General features: G+C 36.8%; 2 protein-coding genes across 4 annotated transcripts in view; one reads left to right on the forward strand and one right to left on the reverse strand.

The window, feature by feature from the left end:
- The window catches only part of LOC306860404 (4-aminobutyrate aminotransferase, mitochondrial-like), a 31033-nt gene extending 25179 nt beyond the window's left edge, over positions 1-5854 (forward strand). Inside the window, exons 15-16 of the mRNA XM_079402080.1 lie at positions 1408-1519; positions 3112-5854. Coding sequence (XP_079258206.1) covers positions 1408-1519; positions 3112-3233 — 234 coding nt within the window. The 3' untranslated portion in view covers positions 3234-5854. The remainder of the gene's footprint in view (positions 1-1407; positions 1520-3111) is intronic.
- On the reverse strand, positions 5839-25820 carry LOC306860409 (calcium-regulated heat-stable protein 1-like). 3 transcript variants are annotated; one of them, XM_079402093.1, is made up of 4 exons: positions 25697-25820; positions 9933-10149; positions 7527-7649; positions 5839-6530 (listed from the first exon to the last, which is right to left on the reverse strand). In XM_079402093.1, the coding sequence occupies exons 1-4, from the start codon at positions 25731-25733 to the stop codon at positions 6368-6370; spliced, it is 540 nt and encodes a 179-aa protein (XP_079258219.1). In that variant the 5' UTR covers positions 25734-25820; the 3' UTR covers positions 5839-6367. The 3 variants fall into 3 exon arrangements, with proteins under 3 accessions (XP_079258219.1, XP_079258221.1, XP_079258220.1); XM_079402095.1 differs by lacking the exon at positions 25697-25820 and adding an exon at positions 21176-21249; XM_079402094.1 differs by lacking the exon at positions 25697-25820 and adding an exon at positions 20545-20908.
- Between the last annotated feature and the right edge of the window lie 98 nt (positions 25821-25918).

Consider the following 25918-nt stretch of genomic DNA (forward strand, 5'->3'; position numbering starts at 1 on the left):
TGGAGCAACTAGGGGTTAAGTGTCTTGCTCAGGGACACATTGGTGTCTCACAGTGGATTCGAACCCGGGTCTCTCACACCAACGGCATGTGTCTTATCCACTGCGCCATCACCACCCCCTTCTAATAATTTGTTCAAATTAATAGTAGATAATTGCTGTTGTAATAAGACAAGAGAATCAGAAATTGCTGAAGGAGGCCTGTAACAACCAGCCAAAGTCAGATAAACATCTTTAGAAAGTTCAATTTTTAAAGCTAAAAATTCAAACACTTTGCTAATTGATAATGATGTTAGCACCCTGGTTTGAAATTTATTTCTTACATATATTGCGATTCCACCACCTTTTTTTTTAAACCACATCTGAACAGCGAGAACCCACTAATATTGATTTCATTGTCTGCAATAGATTTAGTTAACCAAGTTTCAGAGAGTATAATAAAATCAGCATCTGTTGATTGAGCCCAGATTCTGACTGAGTCAATGTTTGGAAGCAAGCTGCGAATATTTAAATGAATAAAACCAATACCAGATCTAGATTTAAAATCCTCAGGTGTACTCAAATAGCCAGGACCAGGATTAGGGTGAACATTTCCCAATAGAAGTAATAGTAAATAAACAAAAATATGACGCTTACTTAAATTGCCTGAATTTGAACTAGGTAAACTTGCTTGGCAACATATATTATACATAAAAAAGGACACTTCTACACCATGTATGTTAAGGAAGCATAATGAATGTGAAAAGTCTAAATTAAATGCTCTATTATTCCAATCATGATCACGACGTACTCCCAGCACACTGGAACGTCTGTACAAAATCAGTGTGACAAAGAGACTTATATCTATTACAGGCATCCTCAAAAAGAGTTAAGTCAATTAGTAAAAGAGTCAGAACTAAAAGACATTGTCCTTTAACTTTCTTCTTTGCTGATGTGTAGACTAAAGCACTCTGACTTGTCCTCTTCCAATGAAAACACTGCCCAACACCACAGTGCAAAAGGGATCCATGCCAAAACGCCAGACCCCGTCCCGCGCCAAAAGGAGAAAGCAACAGGAAAAAACCATCATTAAGAACAACAAACGATAACCAATTCCTCCAAAACGCTCATGGTCAAAGCCGCTTGCTTTATAGTATAAAATAAGCACTTTCCTTCAGCAAAGGAGGGCTTATTTATATCCCCACATGACTGATTCCTCACAGGTGCCACAGCTCAACGCGAGATGCTTTAAAAGCATTAATGGTTCTATTATGTGGACGTTCATTGTTCATCTGAGGGCCGAACCTGAGCCTGTAATCAATCTTGTCAGCGTAATGAGTGTTTGTTTTGAGGCTGTGCTTGTAGATTGATGATACCTTTCACATGTGAGCTGTACATTCGTTTATTGTCTCGCTTCTTCCCCTCACGTAGACCCAGTACCCTCATATTCTGAGCAGAGCCCGCGGCCAGGGTACATTCTGTGCCATAGACGCCTGCAATGATGCCACACGTGACAGTATCATGATTAAGGCCAGGAACAAGGGTAAGCCATGGCCACTTTAGCCATCACAAATTAGGTTGGCAAGAGAATTGAAAGAAACTGTAAATTTGGGGGGGGTTATTTTAATAATAGGACTATTTATATGCATATATTAGTTCATATTAGTTACAATGGTCATTGAGTCTTTTGCATCAGCATATTGCATAGTTATAATCTATTATTCCATTTTTAGTAATAATGTATATACATATACAATAATAACAATATTATTGCTATTGTTATTATTAAAGCAATTATTTTAAGGATAACGATAATGTATATACTATATATCATTATATAATGTATGTAGCTATATAATGTAGCATTTTATTATTATTATTTTTATTTGATCAATGCGTGCATCATCTGCTAATAATAAAAAAAATAATAACAATTGTTAGTATTGTTATTGTTATTGCAAACTGAACATTACTAATTAAATGAGCAAATATAATTACTAATTAACTCCACAGTACATTATTACTTATTATACTACGGGGCCGTTGAATGCTTGAATCTGATTGGCTGACGAACGTTCTGAGGTGTGCAATTATTTTCAGGGAAACGCACGGCGAACGTAGTTCCAGGCAGCTTTCTTGACCGCATTACAGTTCCATATCACTTCGCATCGTTGTCAGCGCTGCCCTGACGATTTTATCAGTTAGCCTAGTGTAGCAACTTAAAGGCTACACATGACATTTCTCACTAGCGAGGTAATAACAGCGCTGCATCTTAAAGCAGACTTACAGTTTAGAGACGGTGCTTCAGAACACTGTTGAGGGACACACAGAGGTAGCCTAATTCATACAAGCTCTCTCTCTCTCTCTCTCTCTCTCTCTCTCTGTTTCTCTTTCTCTGTGTCTCTGTCTCTCTCGCTCTCTTTCTAATAACTTCATTATTAACTGCATTAGTCTGCTATCAACGGCTCAAGCCTCCATTGCCAGCTTTAAAATGACGTTTTGGAACTAGCAAAAGAGTCGTTGGATGAGATGCGGAAGAAATAATCCTACTCACAATAGCGATTTAAGTAGAAAAACCGGACGAATCCCTTGAAATATATAATCTGATCGATGTCTTGAGGTGTGGCAACCGTAGTATAAGCGGAATAATTGACTCCGGACCGTTGAATTATTAGAAAAATAATGCACACCCGAGGTGTAACGGCCACTCCGCTTCGCGTCGTGGCCGCATCACCACCTCGGGTGTGCATTATTTTTCTAATAATTCAACGGTCCGGAGTCAATTATTCCTTACTTGAGGTGTTGTGTTTTATATGTGAAGCTGTCTGTGGATTATGTATTGTTTGTATGTGTTGTGGCTTACTGCTGCAAAACAAGTTTCCCCTAAGGGGAACAATAAAGCTAAACAAACAAATACTACTACTACTGTGATTGATGACTATTATTATTAATAATAATAACTATAATCATTTGAATTATTATTTAACAATAACAGTAATAATATTAATTATCATTAGGATTATTATTGTTGTTTTGCATCATAATAGGCTAAGTTACACGTAAATAAGTTAAATTTAGACCTGGTCTTCACCATAAGATGCAGTGGCTTCATGGGATGCTGTGTTCTCTCACCAGGCCTGTTTATGGGTTCTTGTGGAGAAAAGACCATCCGTTTCCGTCCTGCTTTGGTCTTCAAGGAGTTCCATGTCCATCAGCTCCTGAACATCCTGAACGACGTCCTGGCTGAGCATAAATAGAGTTCTGGCTGCCAGGTTGGCTTTGATTACGGAGCATATAGGGGTCCAAGCCCACTCAAGGGTTTATACCAACCTGTCACAGTTAATTGGTCACTCTCTCTCTCTCTCTTCATTCGCTCTCTTCCTGTCATTACTAATTAAGAATGATAGAAATCTGTTTTCTATCTTGTTTTATTTAGCTGACAGATTTCAGCCCCATCACCATATTTCTCATCTTTTACTGAGGGTTGACATATTGAAGATCTGAAGGAGTTTGCAGGAACGATCCCACTCAAATTTAATACGTAAATCAACCTCTCCTGATGTCATCGTAACTTAGTTTGTGAACTCTAATGTCCTACAGGCAGCAAGTCAGTTGAATAAAGCAATATAGTGACACAGAGACAGGATTTCAAATCGCAATATTTTTTTATATCCCTTTATATGTCAAATAAAAAAAAAGTACTTGGCATTTGGAAGGTAACATTAAAAGATTAGTGATCTAATTGTGTATGGTGCCAAAACTACAGAATAGCAGCTATTGTCTGATTGATTATATCATTTATGGAGATAAAATCTAACTATTTTAGTATCTATAGAGAAATGGCTGCATTTTGAAATATCTATAGTGTGAAATTTTGCATGACGGAAGATTGAATTTCCAGAGTACCTGAATACAACAGTCCTCTCTGAATTAAAAGCATGTGTGAAAGACAAATCGTGGAAACAGTGTTGGCCTCATTGCATTCTGAGGCACAAGAGAAAGCCAATGGAAAGCTGGAATAAGTGAAAGTGCAGAGAACTGTAGAGCCTCTATTCCCTTTTTAATAAGACGTCTGTTGCGATGAAAACCTTCAAGCAATCAACAAGTTCCTTTATTGAGGTGGCTGCTTTGTGTCATTGCTCAGTCACAAAGAACCATTGTGTGAGACACGAGGCCTTTCATTTGAATCACAGTGAGATATATGAGCGCAATGTTTCCAGCACAAACATTTAAAGCACAACCTGGTGTGGGAATGTGAGGGCTGATATTTTCTACAATCCTACAGAATTAAAAGGGTGAATGAAAGGCCATAAATCTGTATTTTTGAAAGCCAGACATCCACCTAACAATAGAAATCTGTCAGGAAGCCTGTTTGAAAAGCACAAGCTTGAGGCCGCTCCTCTGCTCAGGTGAACATGATCCCCTCGTGTTTCTCATTACAGGCCGTGCAAGAAAAGGTATATTATTTTGCTGGATAACAACTACAAGGTCATCTTCACTTTATGGTCATCATAGCCTGTAAACATTTATGATCTTTGGGGTGATTCTCCTCTTCCAGTTGCTCCGAGCCGACAGAGTAAACGTCCCTGCAGCTTGATTAAACAAACCGTTTTTTCCTTTTTAAAAACACTTAAACCCCAGTATGTACTTACAGTAGTGAGGTTATGCAATGCTCATTGTGTAAGTTTTGTTTGTGAACACTAAAATGTTTCCAGCCGCATCGGAATCAAGTTCCTTATTTAACTGACATTAAAGCATCAAATATTAATATGTATGAAATCAAACCCTCTCTAATACAGAATGTTACTCTTTCGTGATATTGTGCCCCATATGTTAGTGTAATGTAGAAATGTAATTCATGTTGTTTTGGGTGCCTTTAAATGTTCCTTTTAATGTTGTGAACAGGCAGCGTGCATAGCGGCAACCCGAGCTGTCTGTACTCCGCAAAGTCAGTATTTAATTGAGAAATGTGTATTATTGATAGACAATAACAATTATACAGCTGAAGTCAAAACTTTACACACCTTTCAGAATCTGCTAAATGTTAATTATTTGACCAAAATAAGGATCATACAAAATGCATGTTATTGTTTATTTAGTACTGACCTGAATAAGATATTTCACATAAAAGATGTTTACATATAGTCATTACAAGAGAAAATAATAGTTGAATTTATAAAAATGACCCCGTTCAAAAGTTTACATACACTTGATTCTTAATGCTGTGTTGTTACCTGAACGATTGTTCATGAGTCTTGTTTGTCCTGAACAGTTAAACTGCCTGCTGTTCTTCAGAAAAATCCTTCAGGTCCCACAAATTCTTTGGTTTACAGCATTTTTGTTTATTTGAACCCTTTCCAACAATGACTATGATTTTGAGATCCATCTTTTCACGCTGAGGACAAATGACTCATATGCAATTATTACAGAAGGTTCAAAGGCTCACTGATGCTCCAGAAGGAAAAGCCATGCATTAATGCGTTGTTTTGCCTAAATAGATTTTTTAATTTAGTACTGCCCTTCAGAAGCTACAGAAGATACGTTTTCCAAAACATGTAAATTCAACTATTATTTTCTCTTGTGGACTATATGTAAACATCTTTTATGTGAAATATCTTATTCAGGTCAGTACTAAATAAAAACATGCATTTTGTATGATCTCTCTTATTTTGGTAAAATAATTAACATTTTGCAGATTCTGAAAGGTGTGTGTAAAGTTTTGACTTCAACTGTATATATATATATATAAAAAAATGCAGATGTTTACAATTGTGTAGTATAAATAGAAAGAAATTGATGTAATTTCTACATAAAATCTTAATGTTGTCTGAGGAAGCTATAAAATAAATGTTAAAAATAAATCTGACATTTTGATTAATCTTTTATTGTTCTTGACTGTCCTTGAACCAAAATGACCAAGAAACACACATGCACATGAGAAATGATTAAAATTATATATTTTCCCAATGTAGACATACACAGACAACTTTCTTTTCAGTGAATAAAAAAAAAAAATATATGGAAATCTACATATTTTAGCAATTCAGATATGCGTTAAGGCTTAAGATTGTGCAGTCAGTTCTTAAAAGTATTCAAATCAATCAGCGATTCACAGATGGTTGATGCAAGTATAACTGACTGCTGTTCATTCCACATTAACCACAAACCCAATAATAGAGTATTTTAAACAAACTCCCCTCCTGAGCCCAAAAAAAGAAAGGGGGAAAAACAGATGCAGTATTTTTATATTTTTCTTGGAATTGTGGTGTCATGTTACACAGCACTTAAAGGCATTCAATCATTCATTCAGCCCCGTTCCCACCCCCCCCAACCCCCAGAAAAGGAACAGAAACCCATTTTAACATCACTATCACAGAGTTAAGAGAGGATCTCAGGATTCAACCACCGCTCCAGACCAGGTCTCATGCTTCGTGCCTGGTGCTAAATGAGTGATGGTCACCTCCACGGCCTGGATTTTCTCATGTTTGGGTGGAATAGAGCAGATCTTGTAGCTAACTTCATCTCCTTCCATAGGCACATATTCACCGTCGATGCTGTGGGAAGAATGGAGATCATAAGCAAAACATTAGATGGATTTAGTCATACTGCTAATTATTGTATACAGATATTTTTGAAGGAGCAGATTGACATTTCCAAATCAAAAATGCCATGAAAACATCTCCTGAATGTAACATCTGACAAGGAACATTCTGGAGCAAAAACTCTAAAATGACATTTCAGATGCAAGTCCGCACAAAGACATTTTGGTGGCAAAAAAAAATAAAAAATGGATCCCATTTTTAAGCCATTTTTATTTGACTTTTCTCAATCTCTGAAATTATTTTCTTGATGTTGTAACCAAGGCCACGAGGGTGAAACAAACAAAAAAATTATAATAATTATAAAATTGTATTAATATTAACTAATTATAGAATTTTTCCTGCTGAATATTCTGTTAATTATACATTTGGAAATACATAATGAAATACATGCTGCAAACATGTTATGTTTTCTCAAAAGTTACCTTACAGAATTTCATTTTATGTAGTTAAATCTAGAATTAAGCAAATATCCAAAAGAGTGCAAATGCTCATCTGCAGGTTTCCAACATTCTGTAAAAAAAATGATTTAATGTGCTGAATGTTTGACAAGAGGGCAGCTGGCAAGTCTATCCATTTTTCCACTGGTCAAACACACTTGATCTGAGAGAAGCCAGTGACTGCTCTTATCTCTCATATACAAGTGTTTAACAGAGCCTTGACCCCAAAGCCTTTCACACACACACTCCACAAGTTTCTATTCCCAGAAGCCTCTCCTTCACGATCAGCTCAAATCCATCTACAAAGAGACTGGGAGCACTATATTTATGATCTCTGATTAGGAATGCATATTAATAATGATTTGTGTTTGCATATGCTCCACTGATAATCAAGGTGTTGTTGATACGTGTGATTCCGAGTTAACTGGGTTTGTTGTGGAATGTGTGTTGGCTTGGATGTACGAGCATGAAATCTTGTTGAAGGTTCAAGATGTTTCTCCGGTGAACTCACTCAGATATGTGCACAAAGATGTCATTGCCTCCGTCTGATGGCGTGATGAAACCATGTCCTTTGGAACGCGAAAAGCACTTGCAGACCCCAGTGAAGGCCGGCCCCTCGGCTGCACGCGCTGCACTGCAGTGGTAGAGAGGAAAACGCATGATTCAACATTCTACATATGGATGAATTTCAAAGAAATGTGCCTAGGTCTCAATCTGACATATGTTTTAAACATTATTTTATGTTCACCAAGGCTACATTTATTTGATTAAAAATACTGAAATATTATTACAATTTAAAATAACTTTAATTTAATATGTAATTTATTCCTGTGATGCAAAGTTACTCCAGTCTTCAGTGTCACATGATCCTCTAGAAATCATTCTCGTATGATGACTTGGCGCTTAAATATCAATTGCTATTTGTTCGCAATGATTAATAATGGTTCTTCTTATCAATGTTGAAACTTTTTGCTCAATATTTGTGGAAATAATACATTGTTTTCAGGATTCTCTGATTAATAGAAATTCCAGAGCAGCATTTATTTGAAACAGAAATTTTTTGTAACATTACAAAAGTTCAATTTAATGATTTCTCTTGTTCAATTTAATGCATCCAAATGGCTCGTTTCCACTGAGCGGTACAGTAAGGTACGGTACGCAATTATGTCCGTTTCCATTGTCAGAAGTTGTGAATGGTACCAAATAGCGAACCATACCGTACCACTTTTTTGGTACCCTTTCATTGGGGTACCTAGCACAGCAAAGGGTACCAAAAGGGTGGAGCTAAACTCACAGCAGAAGTTGATTGGTTTACTAGAATCGTCACTTTTGCGTGATACAAGGGGATAAAGCTTCTCCTTCACTCGCACCGCTCTGCTGTGTTCTGCTTATTACATCAGAGTGCGCAAACACACACAAAAAAATATAACAGTGTATTTTATACTCTTATATTTTCACACAGATAATAGCTGTTTCTCAATGTGTTTTTGTCTGTTCTTGTGGACTTGTGAAACGTCATTGCCCAAAATCCCGCGTAATTTTCAAAACATTACTGTTATTGTGTCATTAAATGTAGTTTTAAGAGTTTTTCAGGTGAGAATGTAGTTGTTTAAAACTGAAATCTGTTTATTTATAAAGATATAGCGCCTATTTGCTATGTCGATTTCGAAGCTCCAGGCGATCAGCGGGTGCTCCGTGCTCATGTATCCGCCTCGAGCAGCTTTACGCTCAGCTAGTGCTTCCGACATTTGCCTCTGGCTCTGATGTCTCTGTGATGATTAAACGAGAATCAATTTGTTTTGTGTATATTTAACAGGCATTCGTGGTCTCAAAAATCTATTATTTGTTCTTGGTCATATCGTTTTGACTGAGCACAAAGTTTAACTTTTTATTTATTTTGAACTTTAAGGTATTACAGCGCTGACTGTAGCAAACGTTTGAATGTGAATTGTTTGCTTTTGTCTTTATTTCCTCTTATATAAGCCTCTTATACTTTGTACTTATACTTTTATAATGGCTATTATTGTTCATTAAAACTGACATAAAGAGGCAGAGTTGTGCTTATTGTCGCGTTTTATTGTCAATCGCTACTTTCCGGCATACACCATGCCTAAGTAAAAGGTACTGTTGGCAGTGGAAACACAAGCCTGATCAGGGTTACCCGTACCGAATCGTACTGTACCGTACCACTCAGTGGAAACGAGGCAAGTATTGTTTTCAATGTTTTTTCCTTCTCTTACTGGACCCAAACTTTTAAATAGTAGGGTACCATGTTTTTCACAAAATTAAGCAGCACACCTGTTTTTATTGATAAAAATGAATAAATAAAAATCTTCAGCAGCAAATCAGCATATTAGAAAGATTTCTGAAGGATCATGTGACACTGAAAACTGGAGTAATGATTGCTGACAAAAGTACATAATCAGTTACATGAATGTACCAAAGCAATTGCAACTTGTTCAAAAGAATGAGAAACTGCCCTGCTGAAAAAAAACAGCTAAAACCAGCCTGGCCAGGATGGGAGACCAGCTTGACCAGCCTAGACAGGCTGGGAGACCAGCTGACCAACCAGCTAAAACCAGCCTGACCAGGCTGGGAGACCAGCTAAAACCAGCTATTTCCAGCTTAAACCAGCTAAAACCAGCCAACCAGCTTAGGCTGGTTTAAGCTGTTTTTTTCAGCAGGGTGCTTTTATGATGTGCACAAGTGACTAGATGATGTGGATGTTGAACAAGTAGTTTTGAGAAGTTCATTTCTGATTCGAGAAATGCAAAGCGACTGAAAAAAACTAAAACCTGAAAGTTATTTTACACTGTAATAAAATTTTTACAAAATGACTGTTTTGACCATATATACACAAACACATGAAGATATGACATGGACGGGGACAACAGTGGGTGGTCGTGGCTGTACTCACGCTGAGCATGTGCGGTTGCGGCGGGTGGGCAGGGGGCTGGGAATCAGGTAGCACCTCATGGGGGAGGGTGATCGGTTTCTTTGGCGGCAGGCGGGCAGACGCAGAGAGCTGGGGGAAACTGGAGAGACAGGCGACAACGGGGACAGAGGAGGGGTGGTGGACTTCACAGGAGATGATGCGTCTGAGGACATGCTGACGGTGGGATACTCAAAGGATACTGGGAAGACAGAAACGGTGAGGAACTTGAGTTTTTAGGACTGAAATAATTTCTCCAGCAGGATTTCCTTTAAATACAAAGTATGACATTTGTCTGGTTGTGTACATAAACCGAAAACAGAAACCTTGCAGAGTGACAAACGTCACTGTAAAATGGATAGTAGACCAGCGATGTGTCAATAAACCAGCGGTAATGATGATAACTGTAATATGTAACTGAAATATTGATATGTTAATACGACACATACAGCAGTTTTGTAAATAATCCACTGGCAATAACAATCTGGTTGATGCTCCAGCATAATAGATGTCAGTCCTACATCTTAACACTGATTTCCACCAATCATAACAGAGAAAACAAAAAAGATGACTATGCAGTGGGTAGCTTCTACTGCTGCACAAAATCATGTCAAGAGGAGATGACAGACAAAAACAAGACACTACCCACATAAAAAAAAAATAATGGTGCTCACCAGTGTGGGGATTTTTTTAGATTCTGTAAAAAAAAAAAAAAAATAAATAAAAATAAAATAAAAAAAATCTACAGGACGTGTCAATAGTTTTTTTTTTATATACAATTTTATATGGTTATGGTCACAAACTCTGGCTTCCTACACATATTACACACATATAGTGTGATTCACTGTGATAACAAAAGTTTTACACAATATTATAATTATTGAATTGTTATAGAGAAAATCTGATATTGTGGCAGCCCCAATTATACTAGAATAAAAAAAAAATATATATATATATATATATATATATATACACACACATATACACACACACACATTAATTAAATACATTTTTATGTGTGTGTGTGTGTGTGTGTATTAGGGCTGGCAATTTATTTTATTTTTATTTTATTTTATATCCTTTATTTTACCAGGAAAAAAAAGCACATTGAGATTAAGAATCTCTTTTACAAGAGCGTCCTGGCCAAGACTGACAGACACAGCACGTTTGAATTTAACAAACATCCAACAATACATACACATATACACACACAAGCAAATCCAATCAAATTTCAAATCACTACATAGCTAGCTAAAACATCTACAACCCGATGTTTCCTTCTCTAAATCATTTAAAAGTACTTTAAAAGTGTCCAACGAAACCAGTTTCTTCAGTTTCAATGTACTTTGTAAACAATTCCAAGCAGAGGGAGCAGCAAATTTAAATGCCTTTTTCCCAAATTCTGTACGTGCCACTGGAACAGACAGTAAAAATAATTCCTGTGACCGGAGGCTGTAGCTACAAGCATACTTTTTACAAATGTAAGTACAAAGATATGAAGGAAGTAAACCGAGAATAGATTTGTAAATAAAAACATGCCAGTGTTTTTGTCTTCGAATGGACAAAGCAGACCAGCCAACCCGAGCATACAGTACACAATGATGAGTGAGGGTTTTAAGATTTGTTATGAACCTCAGTGCAGCATGATAAACAGTGTCTAAAGCATATAAACACTGTGAAGATGCATGCATATATATAACATCACCGTAGTCCAATACAGACAGAAAGGTCGCTGCAACAAGCCTCTTTTTTGCCTCAAAGGAAAGACAGGATTTAATTCTAAAGTAAAAACCCAATTTTACTTTCAATCTTTTCACCAGTTGCTGGACATGAGGGCCAAAGGAGAGAGCGTCATCAATTAAAATCCCCAGATACCTATACTGAGACACAAATTCAATTTCTGAACCTTGGGATGCAGTAATAGGCAGAAGATTATTATGAGGGATTGATTTGGATTTAGAAAACAACATGAATTTGGTTTTATCAACATTTAAAACTAACTTTAATTCAAATAAGTTACGCTGAACAATATCAAATGCAAGCTGTAACTGAGAGAGAGCCCGATTGGATGTGGATGCTGAACTATATATGACTGTATCATCAGCGTAATAATGAAACTTTACATTATGAACATTATGATCAATATTATTTATATATAGAGTAAATAGGAGTGGTCCCAGGACTGACCCCTGTGGCACACCTTTGGTGACATTGAGTGAACCAGAGATAAAACCTTCTGCCTGTACACATTGAGTTCTGTTTGAAAGATAATTATTAAACCAACCGATCGTATGCTTAGATAATCCAATGCTGACAAGTCGTTGTATCAGTAAAGTGTGATCAACAGTATCAAATGCTTTTGATAGATCGATGAATAAGGCTGCACAATGTTTCTTGTTATCAACAGATTCAATAAAATCATTTATTACCTTTAGGGCTGCCGTAGTTGTACTATGTTGTTTTCTAAAACCGGATTGAAAATCAGACAGGGTATTATTAACAGATAGAAATTCTTTTAATTGATTGTTGACCAATGTTTCAAGGACTTTGGCCAAGACTGACAACTTGGATATGGGCCGGTAATTATTTAGGTGTGTAGGATCTCCGCCTTTAAACAGAGGATAAACAAAAGCTGATTTCCATATAAGTGGAATTTCATTTAAGTCAAGTGAAAGGTTAAAAATATAAGTCAGAGGTGGGGCAATAAAATCAGCTGCTAGCTTTAAAAAGTAAGGTTCTAAATTATCCGGACCTGCCGAATTCGAAACATCTAAAGATTTAAGGGCTTTGCACACCTCTAAGATTGCAATTGGTGAAAAGTTGAAAGATTGACTAGACACTAAGCTCTCTGACTGAACAGTCGAAGGGTTCACATGAGCACCATTAACTGAATCAAACAAAAAACCAGAAGCAATAAAGTGTTCATTAAAACAATTAAGCATATTTACTTTATCAATGATTGTATCAGAGCCCTTAATAATACATGATGGAAGTTCTATACCTTTATTATTTTCAGTTAATGATTTAACACTTTTCCAAAATTTTGATGGATTGTTTAGGTTGTGAGATGTTTCTAAAAGAAAATGTTCAGCTTTAGCTTTTCTGACTGCAACCGTACATGCATTGCGCAATCGCCTAAAATCAAGCCAGTCTGAGTTTGAATCGGTTTTCCTTGCTTTTGCCCATGCCAGGTTGCGCTCATGAAGCATATTTGATAAATAATGAGAGAACCAAGCATTATTCCGACCCTTCACCCTGTACCTTTTTCGAGGAGCATGTTTGTTGACTAAAGCAGAAAACTTTGCATAAAAAAGTTCCCAGGCTATTTCAAGGTCAGGAATTAAATTTATTTGTTCCCACTCCAAATCAATCAAATCGTGTAGAAACCCTTGTTCTGAAAAATGTTTCATGTCACGCTTTATTATGATGTTTGGTTTAGTTTTAGGAATTTTTGTGTTTCTAACTGTTGCGATGACACAGTGATCACTGATGTCATTCGCAAATATGGATGCAGTTGAATACTTATGAGGAGTGTTTGTTAAGATTATATCTATTAATGATGATTTTTCTGGACATTTTAGGTTCGGTCTAGTGGGCTTGTCGACAATCTGAAAAAGATTCAATGCATCGCAATAGGTTTTAAATTCATCAGTTACTGAATGTAACCAATTCCAATTTAAATCACCTAATACTACCAATTCTTTAGCATCAAGAGCTGAGAATAGCTGGAATAAAGAAGGGAGTGCACTACTATCAGCAGACGGTGTCCTATAGCAACCAACAACTGTTAAGCTGAGAGATTTAGAGACCTCAAAATCGAGAGCTAAAAATTCAAATTGTTTACTCACTGATTTAAGAAGCAATACTTTAACATGAAAGCTTTTTTTTATAAATATTGCTACGCCCCCACCCCTTTTTGGTCGGTCAGACCTATATACATTATAACCGTTAATACAAATATCCTTGTCTAGAACAGATTTACTTAGCCAAGTTTCAGTTAGAACAATTACATCCGCATCAGTGGATTTTGCCCAAATACGAACCATATCCATTTTAGAGACTAAGCTCCGAACATTCAAATGAATAAAACCAAGTCCGCACCTTGATTTAAAATCTGCAGGTGTTTCTAAGCTTGATGCAGATTCAGAAACTGGGCCTGGATTAGGTTGAATGTTTCCCGAAATCAGAAGTAATAAAACAATCAAGCACCTCTGCCTAAATGATTTAATATTATAGTATTTAGAATTTATCTCTACTATTTTAAAATTCCAGTATGCACTTGTAGAGATTGTAAAATTATCCTGAAGAGCCATAACGCTGGACAGACAGACCAGATCTTCGGTGCAAAAACAGGACTGGAGTATAGAAGACAGTCTAGCACACGGCACCTCTAATGCAATACCAGATGCAGACGTTCCTCTGTGTGCTGTGAACATAAGTGGAGTCACTAAATATGGTTTATCATACCCGAGACAACCACCTTCAGTATTATAATGGCTAGATAGGCACAATAAAATAAAAAAAGACAGCATTCGAGTCAGGCCCTTCATCTTTTCTCCAAAAGCATCAATAAAGCCCTTCATAGTAAAGTACCGGTAGGCAAGTACAGCAGTGGAATCCAAATCCACTTTATGGATAATCCACTCCAGTTATTCGCTCTCCTGAGATGGATGAAAAGCGGTACTTGACGTCAGATGTAAACAGGAAAAATGGGCACAGTGAGGTTACGCGATGCTATGGAAAATAAGATAAAAACAAGATCAGCAAGGTCTAAAACAATAAGAATAAAATAAAACCACATCAGAGGCAGAAAAAAGCACTTCCCTTCATCTTGAAGGATTCATATCCATAATGATCACACAGACAGCTTCTACAGACAGCATCGATCTCCAAGACAGCTTCCACAGTCCAACCAGATAGAATCATCCAAATCCTCCAGACCCGCGAAAGCCGTCAGAAATACAAGCCACGCTTGATATAAGGTTCAGTTGACGGCACGGTGATACTAACTGTTGTGCTTTGATCATAAATTGAAGGATTTACGATCGCACTTTGTTAGTATTAATGTGACACTTTTGTCCAACTAGAGAACGAGACGTTCACACTGATGAAACTGATGAAACTACTCAGATAGCTCACAGATAACTCACAACACACGCACTCAAACGACTTAGTCTGCCATCTTGGATCCCTTTGGGGTCAGAGGTCATGTTAGACAAACTCTAAGTGTACACCTCAAGAGGCAGAACACGTTAATTATATTAATTAATTACGGTGAAAAATAACGTGTTATAATTTATTAACGCATTTAACGCACTTGCCCCGCCCCAGACATACGTGGGTCATCTGACATTTCATACAGTTGATTGATGACAAATAGCCTATGACGCAGTGCAACAAAACTCACTGCGTGATGGAGCCTAGAGATTGTAGTTAGAATGTCCCTAAAATGGAAGAGTTTGTGTCTCATATTTACAGTTCATATTTAGTTCAGCAATATCACACAAGCAACAGGCTAAGTGCAATATCACATGAGTGCAAATGTGATGCTGATCTTATACAACAGTTCAGTAAGAAGTTAGTATTGTGTTATTTTAGACGCAATGTTGTCTGTTTTCCTCAATTTTGCCTACGGAAATATAAAGACAAAGCAGGACTGTTCGTCTCCGAGCAACACACAGCGTTTTGAACGAATTGGGTGAATCATTTGGTGCGATGAACCACTGGCCACATAGGGACGTTGGATTTGAAGCGGATCATCATCATCATCATCAGATCGATCAGCGTAAGACATCAAAGTACCGCGAGAGCGATTCAAAAGCATCAGGAGCGTCTGCTCTCAATAGCTCTTGCGGTACTTTGATGTCACACACCGATCGATCTGATGGTGATGATCCGCTTCAAGTCGAACAAGCCTAATTATTCAATGGACCATTCATAAAGAACCATTTACTTCACTCCTGAATGAATCAGCCATTTGAACAAATCGAATGAATAAATGACTCAATGACTTAACCAATAAGACATTTACCACCACCTACTGGCAGTTTTAGTTTATTATTTAGAGGATCATTTAATAATAATAAAATGTATTATTAAAGGTATAGTTCACCCACCCAAAAATGACAATTGTGTCATCATTTACTCACCCTCATGGTCCAAAAATATATGTAATAAATATTATCAAACAAAATATTTCTTGCTGAAGCTATTTTTTGTAATGTCTGTTTGATGCTTTAAATTACTTTAAATTATCTTTTGGGAGTAATGTCTCGTGAGCAATGTGCGATTAATTTGCATTGATTTGCATCGTGTAATTAATTAGATAAAAAATTTTTACCTGCCCTAATATATATATATATATATATATATATATATATATATATATATATATATATATATGTGTGTGTATGTGTGTGTGTGTGTGTGTGTGTGTGTGTGTATAGAAGCACTCAAAAAAAGATGCCTGATACTAGAGACACTAGACACTAGAGATACTGAGTTACCTGAGATCTGTGTCAATGTCACAGCCAGCTGTCTGAGGAATTGCATTTTTCTTCTTATTATTATTTTATTATTACTGAAACATGAGACATAAAGCATGTTATTTCTTCTCCTGCATCTAAATATACAACTATAACATTCCGTGTCCAAGCTCTCTTTGTATCTCTCACTTATATATTCCTTTTAAATACAACTACTATATAGATGTTGTTAATTATTCATGTTATTCCTACACAATTTTTATCAAACCGAATGTCAACTGTGCCCCTTGACTTTGTCTTTCAGCATCCCTGATAACCACCAGCCCTGAAACACAAGCCTCCAGTGGCTGGCCCGCAGGCTGCAGCTCCCATTTGCGACAGACAGTAATGCGATCGTTCACTGTTGATGCTGCAGGCCACGTTTAGCTTTTGTTAGCCCCCTCTGACCGATCCACCCTGTCTGGGAAGATATTACAAACTTGCTCTGCCGGCAGAGCATTTGGTCAGGCCACTAGAGGTTCGATCCTCCTTGTCAAGCAGGACTTGGTTGTGGAATCTGTTAACTGATGCACTGGGGCGCTGCATGTTAACATGAATGGGCCATGAAGGGTCAAGAATCCCTAGTAATCACAGCAGGAAATGGCACCGAATGCATAATCGCACGCCCTCCCCCACATTGCTCTCCCCTCTGGGCCATTACAGCCCACACAAATCATAACAAGAGCGGGGTGACCACGAAAAATGTTCCTTATGTGCAATAAAGCATATTAAATAATAATTAGATTATTTCAAATCGCACCCAAGAAGTGGCAAAGCGGCTTTCCGGACACTCCAGGGCGGCTCTGCTATGACAACACAGTACCAACGGCTCCCTCGAGAGACGCGAGATGAGAAACGGCCCCTTTGTACCTTCAGATGGATTACATCACTGCAATTATAGCTTTCTGCTGTCAGGCTCAGCATGCCCCATAAACAGAAAGCGAGGCCAATGAGTGTTTGAAAGCCAGGGCCAATTATACAGAGCTGATTGTGTGCTGAGGTACTGATGCATGGGTGAACATTCACTTCTGCTCTCATTCGTTCTACATGCGCATCAGCAGAAGAGGACACAGGCGGTTCATCCCATCAGGAGGAAGAAACTTCCATCATATACAAAAAGTACCATGGTTTTGGTATTTTGAACAATGTACATACCACAATATATGAATATGGCAATCAACATATTTTGACAGTACATATTACAACACCAGGCCTCATGTATAAATGCCGTTTTCCACGCACGTATCCGGATTTATAAAAAATTAATTTGGCATAAATGTGCGCGTACTGTCCGGATGCTCTTGACTGTGCGTATGCATTCTTTTTCCTGGAGTGAGAAACATAATGAAGTAAACAAGGATTTTAAACTCTGTTTTCATTTCGATATACACATTTACATTAAATATTCCACTCTCGTAAATGGAGATAAGCACTGAAATTACATAAAGTCATTACGCAGAAGTTAAAACAAAATTATATGATTTTAGACATATTTGTAGTGGATACGCTTGATCACTTTTCCTGTGGCATGATATGTTTTAATGAAAGCGAGTAGTGTTATAATAATTCATATTTAAACTAAACTGCAGATCTCATGTTATAAGATTTTTTTTTTTAAGCAAGAACAATGATCAGTGATGCACACTTACTTAGATATTATAGCAGACACTTCTGGATTCGGTGGAACGGCATTGAATAGGACCAATGATAATAGTTACTGTACTACCGCAGCTGCACGGAGGTGTTGATGGCGTGTGAAGGCATCTCCACAACATTATGAAAAATACCACTGTATTTGAAGGATTCAACTTGAAGCGGTAAGATTTACACGTTTCTTTTTTAAAATACTTTGTCAGTGACGCGTGAGTCAGACAATTGAATTTACACTACAATATAGGCTTATCTGTTTCCACTAAAAATAGTTAAAACATGTTCACCTTTTCAGAAAAACTGCATAAATTTCATTTGATTTGAATTGTTTAAAAAATTGAAATACTATTTGGTCAGTGGAAAAGAATGAGGTCAACTATATTATAAATTAGGTTATTTATCTGAGAACTAAACAGTTTTGTTTTTATGGATATTTTGATACATTTATTCTAAAACATACTGGATGATTTTGCCAATAAACATTTATGTGGCACAAATGGCATTTAGCATCTCATATTTCCTTAATGTCTTGTACCTTTAAGCAAGGTGGGATGGATGGGAATATGCATGGAAATGATATGCAGATGAGGTTATGCATAGTAAAACTAGTCGTTGTAAGCTCCATATATGGTGATTTTCGGGGGGAGTTGGGGTGGAGATGCACGTACGCACAATCTTCTCCTGACTGGGATTTATAAAGAGTTTTTGTGCCTACGTACACTTTTAGGATGACATCTACGTAAAGTTGTATTATACATGAGGCCCCAGGGTATTACTGTCACTGTGCCATGATATTACCACAGTAATGTTGTAAGGAATTCTGTTCATATAAAGCAGACTCATCAGCAGTGGTCAACCTTTGCCAATCCACATGGAGTTTCCTGTTACCAAAGACAATATTTGAGGGCCCCCTAGCCAGGGTGTGATATTTCCCCTTGCACCCTGCTGAAATTTAAACAAAGATACTAGGGAGAATCAAAGAATGTTATTACAATTCAAATCATTTCAATCTCTAGAATGTTTTTGGAACCAACACATTAAAGGAGATATTGAGGGGATTATTACTCCGCAATAAAAACTGTGCATGTAAGAAATGTGTCATATGATCTTTAGCTTTTATTATTATTTAGTATTACTTTTTTAAAATTATTTAAAATAAGCAGTATTGTGTATAACTTGATTTTAAGCTTTTTTGTATTATTTTTGAATCATTAAAGGCAGGGTAGATGATTTGGTTCAAAAACATTTTTTGTTATGCTGGTTGAAAGTCTCTTCACCATCACTTTTGATTCCGAATATAAATATTAATGTCTTACAAAAAATCTGTTTGACACCAAACTTTTAAATCTATACTTGCATGATTTGTTTATGCAATACACAGAAAAACTAGCTGGTAGGCAATTTGTCCATCATTTCAAAGAGGTCTAAAACCAAACAACAGCTTTTAGACAAAGGTCAACAGTGGGAGGAAGACATGACCTCAGGATGAGCGCACAGACCACACTATAGGTCAGCTATGGAATTTACTGGAATTTTCCATCAACTCCACCTCTAACCAGAGTTTCCTGCGTAGACAAATAACTCTTTCTGGCACTAGCCATCCACAACAGGAGCACTAAGCCATATTGTGAACAGAGATCCTAAACTATGACATGCCAGTATGCAATATAATGTAGCACAGCAGAACAGGTCTTTATAGACAAAATGTGATTCCAATTTACGTCTTGAGGTCAATAAGGACGTGCTGCACACACGGAATAAAACACGCAGCAGGGCCAGAACATGTACATTTGCATTTACATCACCCAACAGGAAATGTATGTCAAAGCAGCAATGATGAAACACTTTCGAGTACCGCCCACAACAACTAGTTTAACAAAATAAGGTCACAAAATTACATTTACGTGTGTTCATGCCACCATCTAACAAAAATATGTTCTAAGAAGGTTTTGCTGATTTTCCCAGGCTTTATGAAAATATTCAAAATGTCCAGTTTTTTTACATTTGTTTAAAAACGTTTGTCTTTGGTTATAAACTGTACAAACATGTTACATATTGGAGTATGTTTTACAAGAAAATACTATTTTTCAGTTTTTCTACTTCAAAATGTCTCGTTTATTTCAATGCATTACTTGCCACTTATTTGTAATTAGTTGTGAAATTTACTAGTAATTTCTGAGTGAAAGTTTTTTTTCCCAGTGAATACGAACATCAAGGGATTGTTCCATTTTCTCATCTCAACCTTTATTGGGAAGTTACTTTGAATGTTCTCTGAAACGTTCTGAAACAAGTAGTAAAATTTTAAACAAACACCCAGAAAAAAAATGTTCCATGATGAATAATAACATTGTTGTGCTAACACTTTTAGAACATTAAAAGACCAGTTATATTTGAATGAACGTTCTATTAACGTTACTTACTACTTAGCCCAAGATTTGAGGACATTTCCTGTTAGCTGGGTAACGTTCTAGATGTTTAGCATACTCTTTACATGAAGCATACAAATGATACAAAATAAATGAAGCATGCAAAGGCCACAAACAAACTCTGTCTTCATGTACGCAGAACGACGATATTCCCTCCAGGCTTGATGGTTGGGACAAACAACCCCAGCAGGAAGATCACAAGTGTACCTCCCCCTCTTGCACTCCACTTGTAGCCCATGTTGGTGGGCGAAGCTTCTGTGAAGGTGGCGATTATAAATACGGCAGTGATGGAGAGATAAAGGGAATCTAAACGCTCTCCGTCTGGATGGTGAGTTACCAGGCTACAGAACAGCTGCGGGACAGTCTGACGCGCCTGGAGGTGGGACTGTTGTGTGGGCTACAATTATCCATTTGTTTGCACTCAAAAGGTTGAAAGCACCTGAAGAGGTTCAGGTTGTAAAGTACACAGGAAGTGAACAGCGCTGCTTTTATTGCCTTTTAATGATCCAATGAATGTACATTTCCAACAAAACGCGAGTTAAGAGATCCACTTAACAAAACTGCACCACTTAATGGAATCAACAACAATCATTATCACACCAGCACAGTAAAAAACTATCACGCCAACCTCAGCTGCATTCGTCCAATAACATGCCCAGTCCTGCAGTTGTTTTCCCTGAGGAAAACATGCTAAATGGATATAAACTGACGGATGAGTTTGCATGCATCATCATAGCCTGCAGGAAATGAAATAATGTGCCTAAAATAACAATGAATGACAAAATGACTGAAACCTCTGCCAGGTCCTGACGCCTACATTTTTATCAATAGATGTTTCTACACACAGTGACGGCACACTATTGAATCCGGCCCACAGTTTCAGGGTGCAAGGACAGCGTTGACTCAGATCCTACTGTTACAACCTCAATAAGTCTGAATACAGCATGAATGAGAGAGTACAAACAACTTGAGTCTTAAGCTTTACATGTAGCCTCTACCGTTCAGGAATGTTGCAGAATATACTTCAGTGCCAGCAGCAGCAGTTACAGCAACATGTCATTTCCTGTTTTCGTAAAGCCACATGCAAAAGACACATGAATTTGACCTGTTTGAACACAGCAAGCTCAAACATTTTTCATTGATTATGCAAGGAACAGAAAGACAAGTGATACTTCATGAAATCATCAAGTAAACGCTGGTGCCTAGGAATCGAAGGGATCATTTTCCCTGAATAAACAGATACTTTACTCAATGATTTTATTTAAAAGAGTAGTTCTCAAATCATTTAAAAAATGAATAATAAGATGGGATTTTCATTGAATAACTTAAATTTTACTAATAATTTATAGACTTTTTTTTTTGTTCCATGATATTTCTGCAAAGTCATACACTATATTCAAATTCACTGCCCCACATAAACTACACCACCTGACAAAATGCCACTGCTGAACATTGTGCACAAACACATCTGTGAAGATATTCAAACCTAACCACAAAAACCAACAAGCTGATACAAGTTAACATGCCTATTTTGATTATTTAGAAATGCAGAATACATGATGGAAAACAGGGAAAACAGGATTCAGAAGGGTGGAGATCCCATTTGAAATGTCAGATTATGACTGGAATATTTTGGTAACGTATCCAAATTTCCAAACGGCCTTGAGACAAGCATTAGCAGGAGGGAAATCATGGAGGCAGGGACATTTTGTTCACTCAAAGGACACAACCAGGACACAGTTCATCAAAACTGGTAGGGTAGTTTCCTCTTCCGAGGACTGATGGGTTTCCAACAATACAGTTATTATAAATACAACATTAAAAACTTTTTATGTGCATTCATCCTAACATCGATTTATTTATTTTTATTTCTATATCAGCATCAAACTCCTTCATACTCTTAAAATAATACTAGGGATGCACCGAATGTTCAACAACCGAAATTGTTCGGCTGAAAATAGCAAAAAAAAAGCAAATAAGCGAAAAGACTGAATAAATTATACAGAAAAATGACGTGATGCGATCAAACAGAGGCACGCACTAATGCAGCAAACGTGTCGGCAGTGTGAAGGCATTTAAAACTGTCCAAGACAATAATCATTACAAGCACCGACAGCGAGGGACTGCTTAAAACTGCATCGCATGTCTTCAATGAGAAGAGGAAGCGGTGGTTGCTCAGTTACATTTTTATGAATTTTTAAAATGAAATAAAAAAGACAGACAATAATAATGATGATAATAATAATAATTACTAGGGGTGGGGAAAAGAGGACATCACAAGCCCCCCACATGCTCCAAATTCACCCAAAATAATCTCCTTTGTTTGTGCTTCGTTTGTGTCCGTAAACAAAAATAGCTTGTGTTGCTTCGGTTTTTTTAGATATTAAAATAATATTTAATGACAACACACTGCATGGCTCTTCGGATCAGAAAAGCTTTCATGATGAAGTTCTCTGATATGGAATAACAAACAAAATGAAATCGAATTGCATGAAATAGCATGAACAGGCGGACTCCACCTGATACTAGGTTCAACCCACTTGGTTCTGGTTGGCTGAGGTTGGGATTGCACAATATGAAAAGATATGAAAGGCATAGGTCACACGCATGGTGTTGCTTGCAAAATATGATCTTTGTAAGAGATGTATATGACTGGTAGAGTTGAAAAGGCCAAATCTTTTCTGTCAAGAGGCTTTGAACTCTAATTTACATCTCAATGGTTTTCTCTGACAGCAAAACCTCAAGGTGCTTTCTCTAGAAACAATTTACATAATTTGCCATTTCATTCACCTCTTCCATATTGACTATGAGCTTAGTCTTGAGTTTGAACAGCAACAGATTGTGCTAGTCTATGTAAACAGATGATCAGATACCCATCCTCATGTCTTTAACTACATTAAAACATGCATCAGATATCAGATATATATGAGTGATATCCTCTTAAATCAATGTTTTTATACCAGGTCACACAAAATCGCTACACACACACAAGGAAAATCCTGTTAATAAAACCTCTGTCTGGATAACCTCATAATTGTGTAATAAGGGAAGAGAGCACACTTCAGTATTTCTTCTAGTCAGATTCAGTACACTATGATGACCTCTAGTTGTCTGTAAATCCCAACGGGGTAAGCTGTCACTTTCCAAAATCCAATATTCCAACTGGAGAACTATCAGTTACGTAACTGAAAGCTTGGCCAGAGGTCTAGAAACAAGTACTTAACACAATGTGTTCTTCAGGTGAAGACACAAAATCATTTTCAAGACAAGAAATGCATTATGATGCAATTGTTTTTCCTGTCTTTCAAAACAATAACAAAAAAGGATCAGCCCCCTCAAAATAGAAAAACATCACATCTGAGTGGCACCGTTTCACTGGGTTCCTTTAAACTTCAGTATTGGGAAAAATAGTCAACATCGGCCTGTATATGTAACCTCCAATGTAATCAGCCTTTTTCCTTGTAGTTTACAGTATCATTTTGCTTTCTCAAATCAAGAACGCACTAAATAACCATAAATTAGATCTCCTAAGACAATCAATGATCCTTATGATGATGCCCTCCTGGGGAATTTGCATTTACGAGTTGGGAAGATGTAGTTGCGATGCTTTTTTTACAAAAGATTAAACAAGATTTTGGAAATCTATTTCTATGATGCATAAAAAATCTGCATCAGGTGTGTTTATGATTTATGTTTTTGTTCAATTTAGGCTTTAACCTTAATCGTTATATAGGCTATTCTATCATAATTGTATTTTGTATCTAGTAGCTAGTTTTGTTGTTAATTTATAAAAAATAATACAAATAATAACCTTTGTATCTGCTGTTTTCTAGCTGACACACCCCAACTCAGAAAATCTAAAAAGTTTACGCATTCGCCAACTTTGTGGTGGCATTCATGTGCATTCAACCTGATAATACAATCTTTCCGACATGACTTGAAGGTAACATTACTCATATTCGTTCCAAACCTAAGCAATATTTGTGTTCCAGTGGAAAATAAATAAATAAATTCTTCCTGCTGAAAATCTTTTTTTATCACACAATTAATGAATGCCACTGCAGACTGAGATTGTCAAAATCCAAAATAACAAAAAATCTGCATATTGCATGAATTCAGAAGACTTGTAATATAGCGAACAATTCATATGAACCCCCAGTATGACACTCTTATGCTGATTTACATCGTTTTGAAACTTAAACATTTGGTCTTCATTTATTCCAAGTCCACAGAAAACAGCAACCAAATACATCAGTCAAGTCAGTCTACTTTTGCATTCTGCAGAAAAGGGACAACATATAATTTTCTTTTTGGGTTAAAAAAATAATAATTCTTCTAAATGGAAAAGCATATTTATGTTTAAAAATATAGCTTCATAAAAGTCTAATAATGTAATGCATTAATCAAGATGTTAATTCAACATTATTTACCATGATGTATCTAAGGTGGAAAACTTGTACCTTCATTTACTGTACAATGTTCTTGAAGATTAAGTCATCAACCCAACACTGAGACACTTTTTTGTAGTTAAATCAAAAGCAGTAAAGAACACCCAGTTACATTGTTATTTGTTCTGGTAAAGCAAAGCTGAGAAGCAGAGCACATCTCTAGAGAGGATCTGTTTTTCACGATCATCTGGTATCAACACGACTAATGCAATATTATGTCAACTACCACCAAAACACCTTCTTTACACGAAACACGCATTTTTCCTGTATATTTCCCAGAATTGTGGCACATGTTTACTTGTATTGTTACTTCGACCCCTCCCTTCATAAACTCAACTAGTCTCCCTGTGCATTAATTAAACCACTTTATTTCACTCATTTGCTCAAACTCTCTACAATATCTCATATCTGAAAGCTTAAAAGTCACATATTCAAAAAGAAATGTACTACAATAAAAGTAGAACGACGCCGATGGTCGTGCAAAGATGCAACAGATTAAAGTCGAAGGAGAAATTAATCAATATTGATCGTTTACACTGAGGTAAAAACACGTCTAAGAGATTTTAAACAGCAACCATGGCTCGTTATAATTCATTTAATCTCTTGAATAATTCACGAACACGTAGAAGTGTCTTTTCTTTCACTTTCGTCAAAAATACAAGTCAGGGTTTATTTCAAAACAGAATCACAGCATCACTCACCGTTAGCAAATGTGCACGAGCCAAAGAAAACAATCATAGACTGTTGGAGACGGTAAATAACCAAATACAGCAACGATAGAAACTAGTTGCTTGGCGTTTGCTAGTCTCTAGTCTCACTCTGAATGAGGGTCCAAAGAGGCGTGACTAAACCGAAGCCATCCAAAATTACATCATTAGATGACAATTACCGTAAAACCTCACATATTCCGAGTTTGACACGTA

Source organism: Barbus barbus (genome assembly GCF_936440315.1).
Source record: "Barbus barbus genome assembly, chromosome: 4".
NCBI lineage: Eukaryota > Metazoa > Chordata > Actinopteri > Cypriniformes > Cyprinidae > Barbus > Barbus barbus.

What these genes read in the sequence shown, in the direction of transcription:
- LOC306860409 (XM_079402093.1), bottom strand. Translation starts at nt 25,733, where the DNA reads ATGATTGTTTTCTTTGGCTCGTGCACATTTGCTAACG. An exon ending in CGCAACCGCACATGCTCAGC is followed by an intron (nt 7,650 to 9,932) that starts GTGAGTACAGCC and finishes CTACCACTGCAG; the next exon opens with TGCAGCGCGTGCAGCCGAGG. An exon ending in ATCTTTGTGCACATATCTGA is followed by an intron (nt 6,531 to 7,526) that starts GTGAGTTCACCG and finishes TTCTTCCCACAG; the next exon opens with CATCGACGGTGAATATGTGC.